The sequence below is a fragment of the Chamaea fasciata genome, unplaced genomic scaffold (assembly GCF_029207755.1).
Source record: "Chamaea fasciata isolate MVZ Bird 193981 ecotype frontalis unplaced genomic scaffold, bChaFas1.0.hap1 SCAF_15, whole genome shotgun sequence".
Lineage (NCBI taxonomy): Eukaryota > Metazoa > Chordata > Aves > Passeriformes > Sylviidae > Chamaea > Chamaea fasciata.
Window position 1 is genome coordinate 462,770 of NW_027094100.1, and position 14,223 is coordinate 476,992.

Consider the following 14,223-nt stretch of genomic DNA (forward strand, 5'->3'; position numbering starts at 1 on the left):
ATCCACAAAGGTGCTGTCCCTTGCAAACTGTTCAGGCCTCAGAAAAATAGAGAAAAGACCTTAAACCATCCACCAATTTAGCAGCGGAGGAGCTGAGCAGAAGCTGTATTTGCACACCACAGGTCTGCAGTGGTGCACAACACCACACCTGAGCCCTGTGTTCTCCTCTTGCCTTGCTGTTTCCTTCACCCAACTCAATGTCCACTCTCCTACTATTTCCACACAATCACAGAATCAGTTACATTGGAGAAGACCTCCCAGACCACGGATCCAACCTGCGTCCAATCCCCCCCGTCACCCAGCCCAGGGCACTGAGTGCCACGTCCCATCGTTCCCTGGACACCTCCAGGGATGGGATCTCCAGCACCACCCCGAGCCTCCTTTTGTCCAGGCCGAACCCCCCCAGATCCCTCAGCTGCTCTCATCAGACTTGTGCTCCAGGCTCTCCACCAGCTTTACTGCCCTCCTCTGGGTACGCTGGTCCTGCCGGAAACTGAGGGACTCGGAACTCGACACTTGCACGTGCCAAAACAAAGGAAAAATCCCTAAATCCGACTGAACCAAGGCAGGGGAAGTCCTTACCTGCAGGTGCGGAGGCCCCATGGGCGGGGGGATCCCCCCCGGCGGCGGCATCGGGGGCATGCTGGGGTCGAAGGGGGGCCGGCCGAAGGGGGGCCGGGGGGGCGGAGGAGGGCCCCGCATCATGCCGAAGGGCGGGGGCGGCCGCAGGAGGGGCGGGGGGCCCCGCAGCACCGCGCTGGGGGGCGGCGCGGGGCCGCGGAACCGCAGCGCCTGCTGCTGAGCCATCCTGGGGAGAGAGAGGGACACAGGGGACACGGGTCACTGCCTTCTGCTGCTGCCAGGCGGGAAACTCAGCTGTGACAAGGGAAAAACCCAACAGACAACAACAGCCTGTGCAATACACGTCATGTTTGAGCGGGCAATGGCAAGTGTGCAACTGTTTCAAGGTGTTTTTCTGCTTCACGGATCAACGTTATTAATCCTCAACGGTGAATTGCTCATGGAAACGGATAACCAGAGCTGGATAACCAGGGCTGGGATGGGGTATGTAGCCATTGGGAAGCGCATCCTTCTTCATGCGCCAAAACCCCCGAGCAGGCCCCGGTGCCCCGACTCCCGCCTGAGTCCAGCCGGCCGTGCCCGGTGCTGTGGGTCCTGCAGCCCCGGGGACCGCCAGCGGCTCCAGCGTGCCCGCAGGAGAACCTGGGGCAGGGCCCGAGCCCCGCCGTCCCCGCGCTGGGCCACCCGGCCCCGCACGGGCTCCCAGAGAAGCCTTCGCCTTCGGCACCGGCAGAGGCTCCTCTGCGCTCCGGGCGACAATTCGCCCACCGCCGAGGGCACGGCAGTGCAATGGGCGCACGAGGGCTCACACTCGGGAAAATCGAAGGTTACGGGACGGTGAGCGACGGCAGGGTCTGTCCGCACTCCTAGGGGACCTCCCGGCGCCCGGGCCCACACCGGGGAACGGCCCCGGCCCGGAGAGCGGGAACAGGGCCCGTCCCGCCGCACGCGGGGCCGGGAATAGAGGCGGGAAAGCTCCCGCCGGCCCGCCCGCCCCGCCCGGCCCCGCCCCAGCGCTCCCGGCAGAGCAGGCCCGGCCCCGGCCCGCCGTACCGGAGGTCGGTGCCGAAGCGCTCGCCCGCCGCCGCCGCCGCCTCCCCGTCGCCGCCGCCGCCCCGCTCCGCCATGGCCGCCACCGTCGCGCGCACCCGCCCCGCCCCGCGCGGGCCCCGCCGCGCCCCATTGGCAGCCGCTCCCGCCCGTCAGCGCGCGCGGGGCCGAGCGCGCCTCGCCATTGGCCGTCGCGCCCGCCGGCTTTGAATGGGGGGAGCCGGGCGCGCCGCCATTGGCTGAGCGCGGGCGGCCCGCGCCGCTCGCGCCTGCGGTCACGTGAGGCGCGACCCGGGGAGGGAACCGGAAGTGGCTCACACAGTAGGGGGAAGGGGAGGAGCGGCATCCAATTAGCGGTCGGAACCACATGAGCCAATCACAGCCCGCGGCACGCGCCCACCCCAGACCAAATAGGGAATGTCCCGCCCCGTGACGTCACGGGACCACGGGGCCAATGAACTATCCCGGAGCGGGGAGCCGGCCGCCGCTAGGGGCGCTGTTCGCGCGGGGGGTTCGGGGTGCTCGGGGGGATCCGGCACGTGCGGGGGGTCCGAGGGGTACCGGGATGCTCGGGGGGATCCGGCAGGTGCGGGGGGTCCGAGGGGTACCGGGGTGCTCGGGGGGATCCGGCAGGTGCGGGGGGTCCGAGGGGTACCGGGGTGCTCGGGGGGATCCGGCAGGTGCGGGGGGTCCGAGGGGTACCGGGGTGCTCGGGGGGATCCGGCACGTGCGGGGGGTCCGAGGGGTACCGGGGTGCTGGGGGGGATCCGGCACGTGCGGGGGGTCCGAGGGGTACCGGGGTGCTCGGGGGGATCCGGGAGGTGCGGGGGGTCCGAGGGGTACCGGGGTGCTCGGGGGGATCCGGCAGGTGCGGGGGGTCCGAGGGGTACCGGGGGGATCCGGGAGGTGCGGGGGGTCCGAGGGGTACCGGGGTGCTCGGGGGGATCCGGGAGGTGCGGGGGGTCCGAGGGGTACCGGGGTGCTCGGGGGGATCCGGGGAGTCCGGGGATGTGGGGTATTCGGGGGTCCCGGGAATCCGGGGGATGCGGGGGGTCCGGGGTGCTCTGGGGGTTCCGGGGGGCGCGGGGAGGCAGCACCGGCGGGTCCTCCCGGGGATCTCGGCACCGGGGGAACGGGAGGAAGAACGGGGCAGCGGGGGAGGCACGGCCGGGCTGCACCGCCCTGTCCCGGGTGCCTGTGTGCGACAGCCCGGGCGCGGGGACAGCGGCTCCTCCTGGGGACACTCGGCAGCCCCGGCCCGGCAGCGACGCTGGGACAAGCCCAGAGTTGGGGGTGAGCGCTGCGGTGGCCGCCGCCAGCGCCGGGAGCTCGCCTCTGCTGCCTTTGGAACGGACGGGACATCAGACGCTGCTGGGCAGCTGCGGCCGAATGGCAGAGAGCGGGGACACGGCGTTCCCGGGACGTAGTCCTGTGGTGGGAGGGCACCAGGGCGTCCCTGCGCCGTCAGGCCTTTCCATCTTTTAACTGGCTTTGTGATCCCACATTTCCCATTCCTCTCCTGCTCTCAATATAAAGATCTGTCTTTCTTAGATAATGAAAATAAGGAATTGCTAGGGGGCCTTTTGGCGGTGCTGAGCCATGGAGACTTTTACACACTTGGATGTCGCTGCTCGGGGTCTTTATTCATGTGTTTTGCTTGGAGTTGCTGCCCCTGTGAGGATCTGGGAAAGGTCAGCGGGTGCTGGGACTCCCAGGAGCCTGTGTTGTATTCCATCGCAGTGTGTCCCACTGCATCCCGCCGTGTCCTGCTGCATCCCGCCGTGTCCTGCTCCATCCCGCCGTGTCCTGCCCGGTGCCCGGGCTGGCAGCAGGTCAAGGGCCGCTGTGCCCCTGCTCCGCCCTGCCAGGGCCAAGAGATGGAGTCACTGGGTGTCCCTGCCGCCCTGTCCCCACCGCAGCCACCTCACCAACGCTTTCTGATGGCAGAGATGAAAACCGGTTTTGCCCACGAGTGCTCAAATCCTCCGCACGCAGTGGGGCTGCCTGTCTTCCACACGTCTTTCATCCTCTTTTTATCTCCCTTTCCAGGGTTGTCTCCATGTTTTATTGATGCCAAGCTAGCAGGCGGGAGCAGCTGCAGGGCCCTCTCCCAGGTTCGGGGGAGGCTGGCGCCACTGCTGTACCGCAGCCCCCTCACCTCTGTGTTCTCAAAACATTCCAGTCAGGAATTCTCCGGCTGCAGCTCCTTCAGGAACAGTTAGTTAATGGTGAGCTGCAAGACACGAGTCATTTTGACGAATCTGCTGGCAGCTCCCTGTGCTGCAGGACGTGGCTCTTGGCAGCAGTGCAGTTTGCTGTGATTGATACGCACTTCCCCGGATTTCATTGAAACCAAGAATTCCAATGGCTCAACTTGCTGTTTGCCTGGACACCTTTCCTAGCTCCCGGTGGGCTCTGGGGGTGCAGGTGTGAGGGCACTGACCAGCAGGTCAGTTAATCCCCTCTGGAAGCCGTGGCACTGCTCCTGGGGCTGGGAGGGTGTTGTTGTCCTGCTCCCTGGGGAACGGGGCTGTGGCAAGCCCTGGAGCGAGGGGAAATCTCTCCGGGGAATCCCAAACCCCACTCACTGCAGAGCCAGTGGATCTGCTGATGGAATTCTGCAAATGGAGTGGCTGTGGGTACACTGGGTATCCAGGCAGTTTCCCAGAGAAGTCTGTCACTCGGACCCCCACTGCAGCCCCGGTTCCCCCGTCTCTCCTGCCAGTCCTCCCCAGACCTGTCGTTCCCTGGCTGGAAAGCTGCTGGCTATGCTGTGCCACATACCAGCACAGAGCTGCTGTGCTGCTGTCCCTGCTGCTGCTGCTGCTGCTCCAGAAATGTTCCCAGGGAGGTTTTAAACTGGGAACCTTTTCAAATATTTGGATCTCTGTAGTTTTTAAAAGGCTCTTCGTGACACAGTCTGACTTCTCTGCCAGGCATATGGGAAGGAGTCCTGAAACCCCACAGTGTGGATGTTCCCTCTCAAACCTGCCCATGTTCTTGTGTTTTCTTGGTCCAAGATGAGTGGCCTTCTTCATCCTCTTTGCAGCTCTGTGCCACGAGCTGATTTCAGCACCAAGGTTCCCTCTGGCACAGTGTGGCAGCCCTTGAGCTGCAGTGGGCTCCCACTGCTGGGACTGGCCCCTGCCGTGGAGCTGCAGCAGCCGTGGGGTTGTGTCGTCTTGGAGACGCCGACATCCTGCCATTCTTTTTTGATTTTTTCACGTTTCAGGTTGAAGTATGAAGACAAATTAAAAATTTTGCCCTGGGCTGTCTGCAGGGCCTGTGGGCTGCTGCGGTGCCAGCATCTGCCAGGGAGAGCCCCAGATCCCGTGCTGGGGGCAGCAGTGGGGGGAGGCTCTGCTGGCACCGAGGTGCTCCCACTTCCCCAGCCCCCCTCAGCCTCACAGCTCTGTGCTGAAGGTGGGGGTGAAACCCCTGGGCTCATCCCCTGCAGCCATGGGGACCGTGGGATCGTGGCTGCTGTGGCCCTGCTTGGCCTTGCAGCTGGGCTGGACCCTTCTGGCATCATCTGGGCCTTGTGGGGAGCCAGAGGGTCAGGGCACTATGGAAATTTAACAGGGCACCTCCCTGTCGGTGGGCATGGCACAGCAGAGCGCGGTGTGCTGCAGGCAGGTGCGGGGCACGGAACTCCCCGGTCTGTCCTGCGTCTACATAAAAACATCCTGTTTTTATCTCTACCTATGGAGCCTGCAGATTCCCTCCTACTTGGGGAAAGGGAGTGTGGGCTCAGCCATGGTAAGAGCAGCAGATGGGTGGGAGATCTGGAAGGTGCCCTGAGTCAGTCAGAGCAGGGGTTTGCCCAAAGGAGCTCGTTGGAGGTGGTGGCTGGAAAGAGCCCAGCAGAGCAGAGCGCAGCCCGGCTGTCTGCAGCACGTTACCTCTTGCTCCTCCTCGGCCAGGAGGGACGGTGCCACTGGCCCTGCAAGTCCTTCCGAAAGCATCGGAGTCCTGTGACTGCACCAGCCACCGCAGAGCGGGGAGCAGGCCCTGCCCAGGAGGGCACACCCTGAAATTCTGGGAAAGTTCTCCTGTCTGAACCCAGCCACGGAGCTGACACTAATAGAAAAAGACCACTAAAAAGCTGTGTGATATTCCGCTCTGTTCCCGGTCCCTCTCTCCCTCTGTTGCTGCTGGCATTTTATGCAATATTGATGCGCCTAGGTGCTGCCGCTCTCCTGTTTTCTCCGCGCTGCTGCTGCAGCTGCGCCGGGCCCACGCCAGGCCGGAGCGGGCTGTGGGACGGGAAACGGGACGGGCAACGGGGAACGGGCTACGGGACGGGCTCCGGGACGGGCTGAGCGCCGGGTCGCACGGCGGAGCCGAGCAGCTCGGGCCCGCGGCTGGCGCTCCTGGCTGGAGCAGGCGAGGGCTTCCCACGGGCTTGGAGATGCCGTGTTCACTTCCCTTCTCATGCGGGGCTCTTCTCCAGCTCCTGACCATGACTTCTGGTCCCCCGTGTGCCCTCCTCCAGCCCGTACTGCCGCAGGCTTCTCCTCCGGGCTGCCCGAGCTCCGTCCCCCGGAGCTGGCGGCACACACGGTCCGGCACAGAGGCTGACTGACCGGCAGAGCGGGGACCGACGGGCACGGGGGCTGCCCCGGCACAGCGGGGACCGACGGGCACGGGGGCTGCCCCGGCACAGCGGGGACCGACGGGCACGGGGGCTGCCCCGGCACAGCGGGGACCGACGGGCACGGGGGCTGCCCCGGCACAGCGGGGACCGACGGGCACGGGGGCTGCCCCGGCACAGCGGGGACCGACGGGCACGGGGGCTGACCCGGCACAGCGGGGACCGACGGGCACGGGGGCTGGCTGACCGGCAGAGCGGGGACCGACGGGCACGGGGGCTGACCCGGCACAGCGGGGACCCGGCACACCCGCTGACCGGCCCAGAGCCGCCCCGTGCGGCCCCACCGCGCCGTTCCCCCGGGAGCAGGGCATGGGCGGCCGTCGGCAGCGGCGGCGGGGTCAGCTGAGGGGACACCCGGCAGGCTCCGTGTCCCCTCCCCGCGGGACACGCGGCTGGGTTGTGCTGGCGCTGTGTGACAGGGCGTGAGGGAAAGGAGATCGTCCTCGGAGCGCTGCAAATGTGCCTCCTTCCCCGAGAGACCGGCGCTGCTCCGGCTCTGGGGTTAATATTTCATGAGGTTTTAGGGCAGAAGGGCTCCGAGGCACGGGCGGACGTGCTCTCCCGGGTCCGCAGCAGCACGGGAGGCTCCAGGGGCCCGACCTTGGGGAGAGGGCTGCGGCCGGGGACGGATCCGGGCCATTCCAGAGGGCTGCTCCAGCCCTTTGGCTGCCTGGGACTGTGGTGAGCTGGAGCTGGCCCGCTCCTCAGGTCTTGGCTCTGCTCTGCTGTCCTGTCTCGGCAATGGCATCGGTGTGAAATCCCGGGATGCCTCATCTCACGGCCAATTTGCTCAGGTTTCCTCGGCGGGGGCTAATGTGTTTTCCATGTTAATGTGCCTGCACGTGGCGTCCAACCTGACTGCGACATGGAGCCACTAATCCTACATGACTGGCACACATGCCCCGCCGGCAGGGGACAGGGCGGCATGTGTCCCTGCCGCGCCACTCCTCCAGCGGCTTTTGCCTGGGCTGACCCCAAATTTGTGATATTTCAGGTTTCCTCACTACAGGAGGAAGCAAACGACTTTTCCCACCCCAGCGCCTCTGACAAGGAAAACATTGGCTCTATCCAAAATATTTCAGGTTCCTTCATTGCCCTCGCTGCCCCGACCCCTGCTAAAGAGACCACTGAGAAAAAACCACAAAATCTCTTTGAAAAGTCCAACATTGAAAGGATTATTAATTTTTTTTTCCTAAGTATTTCCTTATGTCTCTAGATAAGAGTTATTTTGGGCGTTGAGGAATTTCAGCCTGTTGGCAGCATCAGGACTTGGCCAAACCACCCCGCTGGTGCCCCCTCAGAGCCAGCCCCAGCTCCCTCTCAGGCTCCATCCCATCTGAAGTTGCTTCAGAATTGCAATCCTGTTCCAGCCAAGGGATCTACCCTTGCTGCCTGTTCAGGATCCCCATCCCTAAACCTCCTGCCCTGTCCTAACCGAGGGGAGCCAGAGCTCACTGCTCAGCTCCACCAGAAGGTGCCTGTGTGTGTCCCCACCCACACGTGCACACGTGTGCACACACACACACACAGGGTCACACACAGACACAGACACAGACACGCACTCTCACACTCCTGCCAGGCCTTCAGCTATTCCCACCTGCACCACAGCACCGGCTGCCTTGCTCCAAACCCCCCAAGCTCCTGTGCCCTCTCTCCCCGCTCCTCCTCACACATGCTTTTGTACACCTAGGAGCTCCCCCCGGCCCCCTCGTGTTATCAGATGTGCTGCTATTGATTTCCTCCCTGCATTTGTTTTTGTTATTCATTATTAATGGGATCATTTTTCCGTCCTTTGTGCGTGGAGGCAAATTTTGTGTAAAAATCAATTGAGTGAGCAGCGCCAATGGCTTGTTTGGTTTTCTGTGCTTTCATCTCCTGTGCACAGGTCCCGGGAGACTGGGAGCAGGATATTAAGGAACAAGCATGGAATGGGGAAAAATAATAAATCAGTTGTTAGTGGTTCAGAAACCATAGACAGGGGGTTTGCCTGCTGAGCCTCTCACACGTGTACTGGGCATTTCCTATTTCAGCAGGTTTCCCTTTCCCCTTTTTCTGGGCTGTCACTGAAAGGGAATTCCCTTTCTCAGCAAATTTCACCTGTATTTTTCATTTTACCTGTGGGAGATGGGTTTGTATATGGGGGTGTGTTTTGAAGAATCAAGTGTCCCAGGGTGGGTCCCACAGACGCACCTCGCCCAGGACAAGGAGCCCCAGTCCTCCAAGGGAATTGTGCGTCCTGATCCCAGACACCTGGAGAGACGCATGAGGCAGGAGAGGGTGAGCGGGATGGGGGCTGTGGTCTGGTGGCAGCTTCTCACAAACCCGGAATTCCAAGCACTGGCTCCAGGTGAACGTGCTGGAGGTGAGGAGGAGCTCACAGGAGCTGCTCTGTGGGATAGCGGCGGCGGGTTTGGGAAAGTTCGTTTGGTATTTGTTTTACATCTTTAAGTCACTCTCCAGAGCTGTGCTAAAGGGACAAAGGCGGAAACGTCACAAGCCCACAGAGCTAGGTAACACCAGAACAGCCACAGGTAAAACGGCGGCGATCCCTTTGCCGCTGTGGGAGCGAGCCCGGTCCGATTCCCGTCTGGAGGTGCGCAGGGACCGTGGAGGGTGAGGGTGTTCTGCACCGCGGGCCGGGAGCGGGGCCTCAGCGAGGCTCAGACTGGCTTTAACCCGGACCGGGGCGGTTGTTGCTGCTGGAACACAAAAGATGTGAGGCTGCGGTGCCCCGCGGCAGTGGCGCAGCCTGGGATCACGGCTGGATCTCCATTCCCGTGCCTGGAAAAGCTCCCGGCCCCGCGCCCGCCCCCGCAGCCGACCCCCGGCCCGGGGCGGCCGTGCCCGCTCCTCCAGCGCCCCGACGGCCGCGGGGCCGGTCCTCAGCCCGGGGGCAGCTCCCGGACACACACGGAGACCAGGGAAGAGACAAAAGCACATCTTACCTGCAAAAACACGGGCCCGGAGTCCGCAGCTGCGGGAGAAGATGCCGTCGGAGTTTCCTTCCTTATAGTGCGGAAGGCGATTAACAGCGCGTCGCCCTTATTCTAAATTTTCAGAGCCCACAGTGTAATGTAATGGCATAAGGGCGTTTTTTGTTAAAGGACATTTAATTGGGGAAAAATCATTGAGGATGGTTGGGAAAACGCGGTGCGAGAAAGCGTTAGCCGAGAGGAAAAGGTGGATTCGTGAGATCGTTTCCTGACGGGGGAGGAGGACGAGACCCGGTTCTCAAGTTCGATGTCTGTCACTCATTGAAATGCTAAAGTGGAATATCCAGAGGAGGCTCACGCTTCGAACATTAATCTTTAATCGTTAAGGTGCTTCTGGGAATCGCAAATAAAAGCCCCTTCCCCTCCTGAACAGAGTCAGGAACGAACCCGGCGTGGGTTGCGGTGGGGGGATGTTTCCGTTTCCCCGGGGCCCGGCGGGGCGAGGCCCGGTCCCGTGTCCCGGGGCGTTTATTGAGGGTGCGATTGCTCCTGCACGTTATTTCGGGTATTCCCGTCGGCGCTGCGGCGCGGGGCGGCGAGGAACGACACGTCCCGGCGGGTTGAAAAATAAATCTTTATTAGGGATCGGGAGCGGGGCTCGCTCGCCGCGGCGGGACGGGGCGGGACGGACGGGGCGCGGTGGGAGCGGCTCTGCCCGGGGCGCGGAGTTGGGGGACCCGCGGAATTCCCTCCGCGCCGCTCCTCTCCCCGGCTCCTCACCCCGCCGGGCTTCGGCCCGGGCCGGCTCGGCGGGGCGGGGCGGGGGGAGCTCAGGGGAGTCCGTCCCGTCCGCTCCCGTCCCGTCCCGTCCCGGCGTCTGCGGGGCCGGGCCGTCAGTGCACCGCCGAGTACTTCATGCGCTTCTGCTTCTGGCGCTGGTTGCAGAACCAGACGCGCACCACGTTCTTCTTGAGGTCCAGCTTCTCGGCGATGGCCGCGATCTTCTCGGCCGAGGGCCGGGGCTGCAGCGCGAAATACGCCTCCAGCGAGCGCCGCTCGGGCGCGGCGATCGAGGTCCGCCGGCGCTTGCGCTCGGGGCCGGCCGGCGGGTCGGGGCCGGCGGGGCGGGCGCGCCGGGCGGCCTCGGCGCCCTCCAGCCAGGCCTGGAGCACCGGCCGCAGCGCCGTCATGTTGTTGTGCGACAGCGTCAGCGACTCGAAGCGGCAGATCGTGCTCTGGCTGAGCGAGCCCACGCCCGGCAGCTTCAGCGCCGCCAGCGCCGCCCCCACGTCGGCCTGGGTCACCCCCAGCCGCACCCGCCGCTGCTTGAACCGCTCGGCGAACGCCTCCAGCTCCCGCGGGTCCGCGGCGGGCGCGGCGGCCCCCGGGGCGCCCACGGGCACGGGCAGCGGCCCCGCGGCGGCGGCGGCGGGCAGCGGCGGCGGCGGCAGCGGGGCGGGCAGCGCGGGGGGCTCGGCCAGCCCCGCCACGGCCAGCGACGGCGACAGGTGCTCCAGCAGGTCGCCGCCGTCCAGCGCAGGGTGCGGGAGCGGGTGCGGGTGCGCGGCCAGGGCCGCGGGGTGCGGGAGGGCGGCCGCGGCGCAGGGGACGCCGCTCATGGCGTGGAAGGCGGCGTCGGGCTTGAAGTGGGGGTGGAGGTGGTGGCCCTTGGCGTGGGGGGCGATGTCCGCGGCCGCCAGCGCCTCGGCGCGGGCCAGCAGGCTCTCATCGAAGCTCCCAAATATATTGCCCTGCAGCTGCGAGCGAGAGCACGCATGGCGAGGTCAGTGGGGAATTCTGTCATCTCCGCCTGAAAAACCGGCCCCGGCACCGCGGGTTCTCCCCGGAGCTCAGGTCATAAAAATTAATAGGAAGACAGCGGCCCCGCTCCGCATCGCGCGGATCAGGGGCGGGCACGGGGGAACGGCGGGGGGGGGGGGCGCGGAGCCGCGACGCGCGATGGTGCTGCCGACATGAAAAAAACATTAACCCGGTGCCCGTCAGAAAATGTGGCTTAGAGCGGGAACTGCGCTGCATCCACGTACCTGCGGGGCCGGGAGGCAAACTCTGCGCATCGCCTCGGCGCCGGCGTGCAGGCCGGGGAACTTGGGCTCCTGGAGGGCGGCGGGCACGGCGAAGGGCTGCTTGGCGTCCATGGCCATCATCTCTGCGCGGCCCGCGGGCGGGAGGCCGCGGGCCTGGGCGCGGGGCCGTGTCTGCCCTGGGCACTGCCCGAGCCCGCGGTGTTGGATGGCAGCGCTCCCCCGGCGCCCGCCCCCGCTCCGCCGCCCCGCTCATCTTACAGCCGCCCGCCCGCACGGGCCGCGCACGCGTGATGCGGGAGCGGCGGGCCGGGCGCGGCCGGGAGACCCCCGGGACCCCCCGCCCCGCTCGGGGCTCGGGGCCGGCCGCGCCGTCCGGCGGCCGCGCGGGGCCGGGAGCGACTCCCGCCTGAATCCCGCTCCTCCCTCGGCCGGCGCCACCCGGGGCAAGAGGGGAGGAGCGGGCGTTTCCCCGTGGGCAAAACCCTCGGGCTGACGCTCGGAGCGGACACCCAGCCCCCGGGAAAGCGGGTCTGGGGTTCGCACTGTTCCACTGCTGAGCAGCCCAGTCGTTTTTGCTCTCCCAGTCTTCACGCATCTTCAGCCGTTACTGTACTTTGAGGGACCAGAGATGTAAATATTTTGCAAAATTCGAAGATCTTAGGCAAAATTAAAACCTGCTCCGAGATCTAAAGTTTCCAAGACTTGTAAGCCTCGGTAAATACGGACCGAGAGTTGAAGGAGCCGCAGTCTGGGTTCTGACAAACGTGCTGACTCTGACGGTGGGCACAGAAAAGAAGCGATGCCGCTGTGGTGAAGCGGGTTCCTTTGGGAAACACGCACCGAGCCGAGCTCGCAGAATCAAGGACCGGGCTGGGTTGGAAGGGACTGTCCCCGCGGGTCGGCCCGGCCGTGCGGGGAGCGGCTGCGGAGGGGCGGGAGGCGCAGCACCGCGGACAGCGCCGGCAGCGCGGCGGGCGGGGCGGGGAGCGCCGGGATGGGAGCGCAGGGATGGGAACGCCGGGATGGGAGCGCAGGGATGGGAACGCAGGGATGGGAACGCCGGGGTGGGAGCGGCGGGTTGGGAACGCAGGGATGGGAACGCAGGGATGGGAGCGGCGGGCCGGGAGAGCGGACCTCGTGTCCCGTCCCGCTCCGCTCCCGATCCCACCCGCTCCGATCCCTCCACCTCCCGTCCTGTCCCGCCCCGCTCCCGCCCCGGGCCGGGGGCGATGGGCCGGGCCGGGCCGGGCCAGGATAGCAGCTCCCTCCCACCGGGGGGAACCGGCGCGTTGTGGCGAAGCTGCCTGCCCTGATTTATGATAAAACATTTAAAGGAAATCATTTATATTTCAGAGGCCCTAAATAGCTGCATGAAAGTTTTATCTGAAGTGGCACCGCTTTAAAGGCGGCCCTGCTTGCTGGAAGTAATTAATAGAGGGATAAATTTCAGGCCTTTGTTTTGTCTTGGTTTTAACCCTCCCTTTATTTAGTGCTGTCTGTTAACGCCAGTAAACAAGGAGATGTGAAGGGTGGATGCACAGCCCGATCAGCGCCTGCTCGTGGAAGCACGACTCCCCGGCCCCGGCTCTGAGACTGGCAGCTTTTCCCGTCTCTCTGCTGTTCCTTCATTCTCCCCCGAGTGAGGAGAAGCTTCCGGGGGCCCCGCACGCTCCTTCTGCGGGTCCCGTTGTCGCTGCAGAAGGTTCAGTGCCACAGCCGAGGTCACCCGTGTGACCGCAGCGCTGGGCTCGGGGCTGCTGCCGCAGCTCGGGGCGTCCCTCTCACAGCCCGTGCCGGGACACCCTTCCCGGCCCCCGCTTTAACGCGGCCCTTCCCTCCCTCCCACAGGCCGGGCAGTGCAGCTGCTGAGCTCCCTTTAATTAATGCCGTAAAATATTGATGCTCCTGGCCCTGTCTGCTGCCATTACACCTCGCAGCCAGGGGAGAGGAGTGCAAAGGATAAACAATAACAAGGTAAAGGAGCCCAGATGGTTTGCCATCAGAAACTGTCTGCAGACTCAAAGGTGTCACTGCAATAGATTTCAGAGATCATTCACCTACCTGTAAATAATTAATGGCATTTCTGGAAGAAAAACCCCAAACTCATCCCCTGATGAAACACTGCTGGTGACTCGTTGGAAATCTGAAGGCAAAAGTCAGATTAAAAGCATGGGCTATTTTATCCTTTGTCACAGTTCATGGATTGTTATCCATTTTCCTAATACATCAAAATATTCTGTTCTTATTTATATTTTAATTCAAAGCTCATCACAGAGCGGTGTGAATAGGCTCTTGCTTTCATTGTATTAACTCAATTTAGTTTAAAAAAATATGCACTACATGCTGACACGGGACTGATGGGACGTTTGAAATAAAACCACGAGTTATTCAATCCACAATTTGTGCTCCTGCTTTGGAGGCTTTGCTCCCCTCCCCAGCTCACCCTGAGGTCCGGCCAGGTCTCCTTGTCATGCCCTTGTGTTTGTCCTCACTGCGGATCCAGAAAAGAAATCCTGTTTCCAGACCTGAGTCAAGATTTATGTGACAAAGTAACTTCTGTTGCTAAAATGCAGCCGGTGATCAACATCATAGACTTGGGATGGTTGGGGTTGGGAGGGATCATCACGAGGCTTTGCTGAACCTCAGGAGGTTCCATGGGCCCGCTGCTTGTGCCTCGTGCATGTGGAGGAGGAGGACTGGAGCTGACTCTGGAAGGTTCCTCCAGGCCCTGAGCTTGCACAGCACATTTCCAGCACCCCAAAGCCGTGGGCCATGCAGCACCCTGGATGATGTGGCTGTTCCACTGCACAATCTGATCGAGGAAATATCTCGAGTTACCCAGACAGTCAATTATTCATCAGCTAAATGGCCAAGCATCAATTACCTGGCCTGATTCTCTTATTCATTAAGGAGATTGAAGAACTCACCTTAACAGAGCAAAAAAAGTTGCTAAGTTACA

At 63.5% G+C, this 14,223-nt stretch overlaps 2 protein-coding genes across 6 annotated transcripts in view; both read right to left on the reverse strand.

Annotated features, from left to right (window-relative positions):
- The window catches only part of TCERG1 (transcription elongation regulator 1), a 29,721-nt gene extending 28,004 nt beyond the window's left edge, over nucleotides 1-1,717 (reverse strand). For all 5 annotated transcript variants that reach the window (XM_066197328.1, XM_066197327.1, XM_066197326.1 and 2 more), the window contains exons 1-2: nucleotides 1,636-1,717; nucleotides 583-808 (exon numbers count right to left, since the gene is read on the reverse strand). In XM_066197328.1, the coding sequence (XP_066053425.1) occupies nucleotides 583-808; nucleotides 1,636-1,709 (300 nt within the window). In that variant the 5' untranslated portion in view covers nucleotides 1,710-1,717. The remainder of the gene's footprint in view (nucleotides 1-582; nucleotides 809-1,635) is intronic.
- An 8,323-nt stretch (nucleotides 1,718-10,040) lies between these two features.
- Nucleotides 10,041-11,384, reverse strand: POU4F3 (POU class 4 homeobox 3). The gene is made up of 2 exons (XM_066197164.1): nucleotides 11,265-11,384; nucleotides 10,041-10,976 (listed from the first exon to the last, which is right to left on the reverse strand). Exons 1-2 carry the CDS (start codon nucleotides 11,382-11,384, stop codon nucleotides 10,113-10,115), a joined length of 984 nt encoding a protein of 327 aa, XP_066053261.1. The 3' UTR covers nucleotides 10,041-10,112.
- Between the last annotated feature and the right edge of the window lie 2,839 nt (nucleotides 11,385-14,223).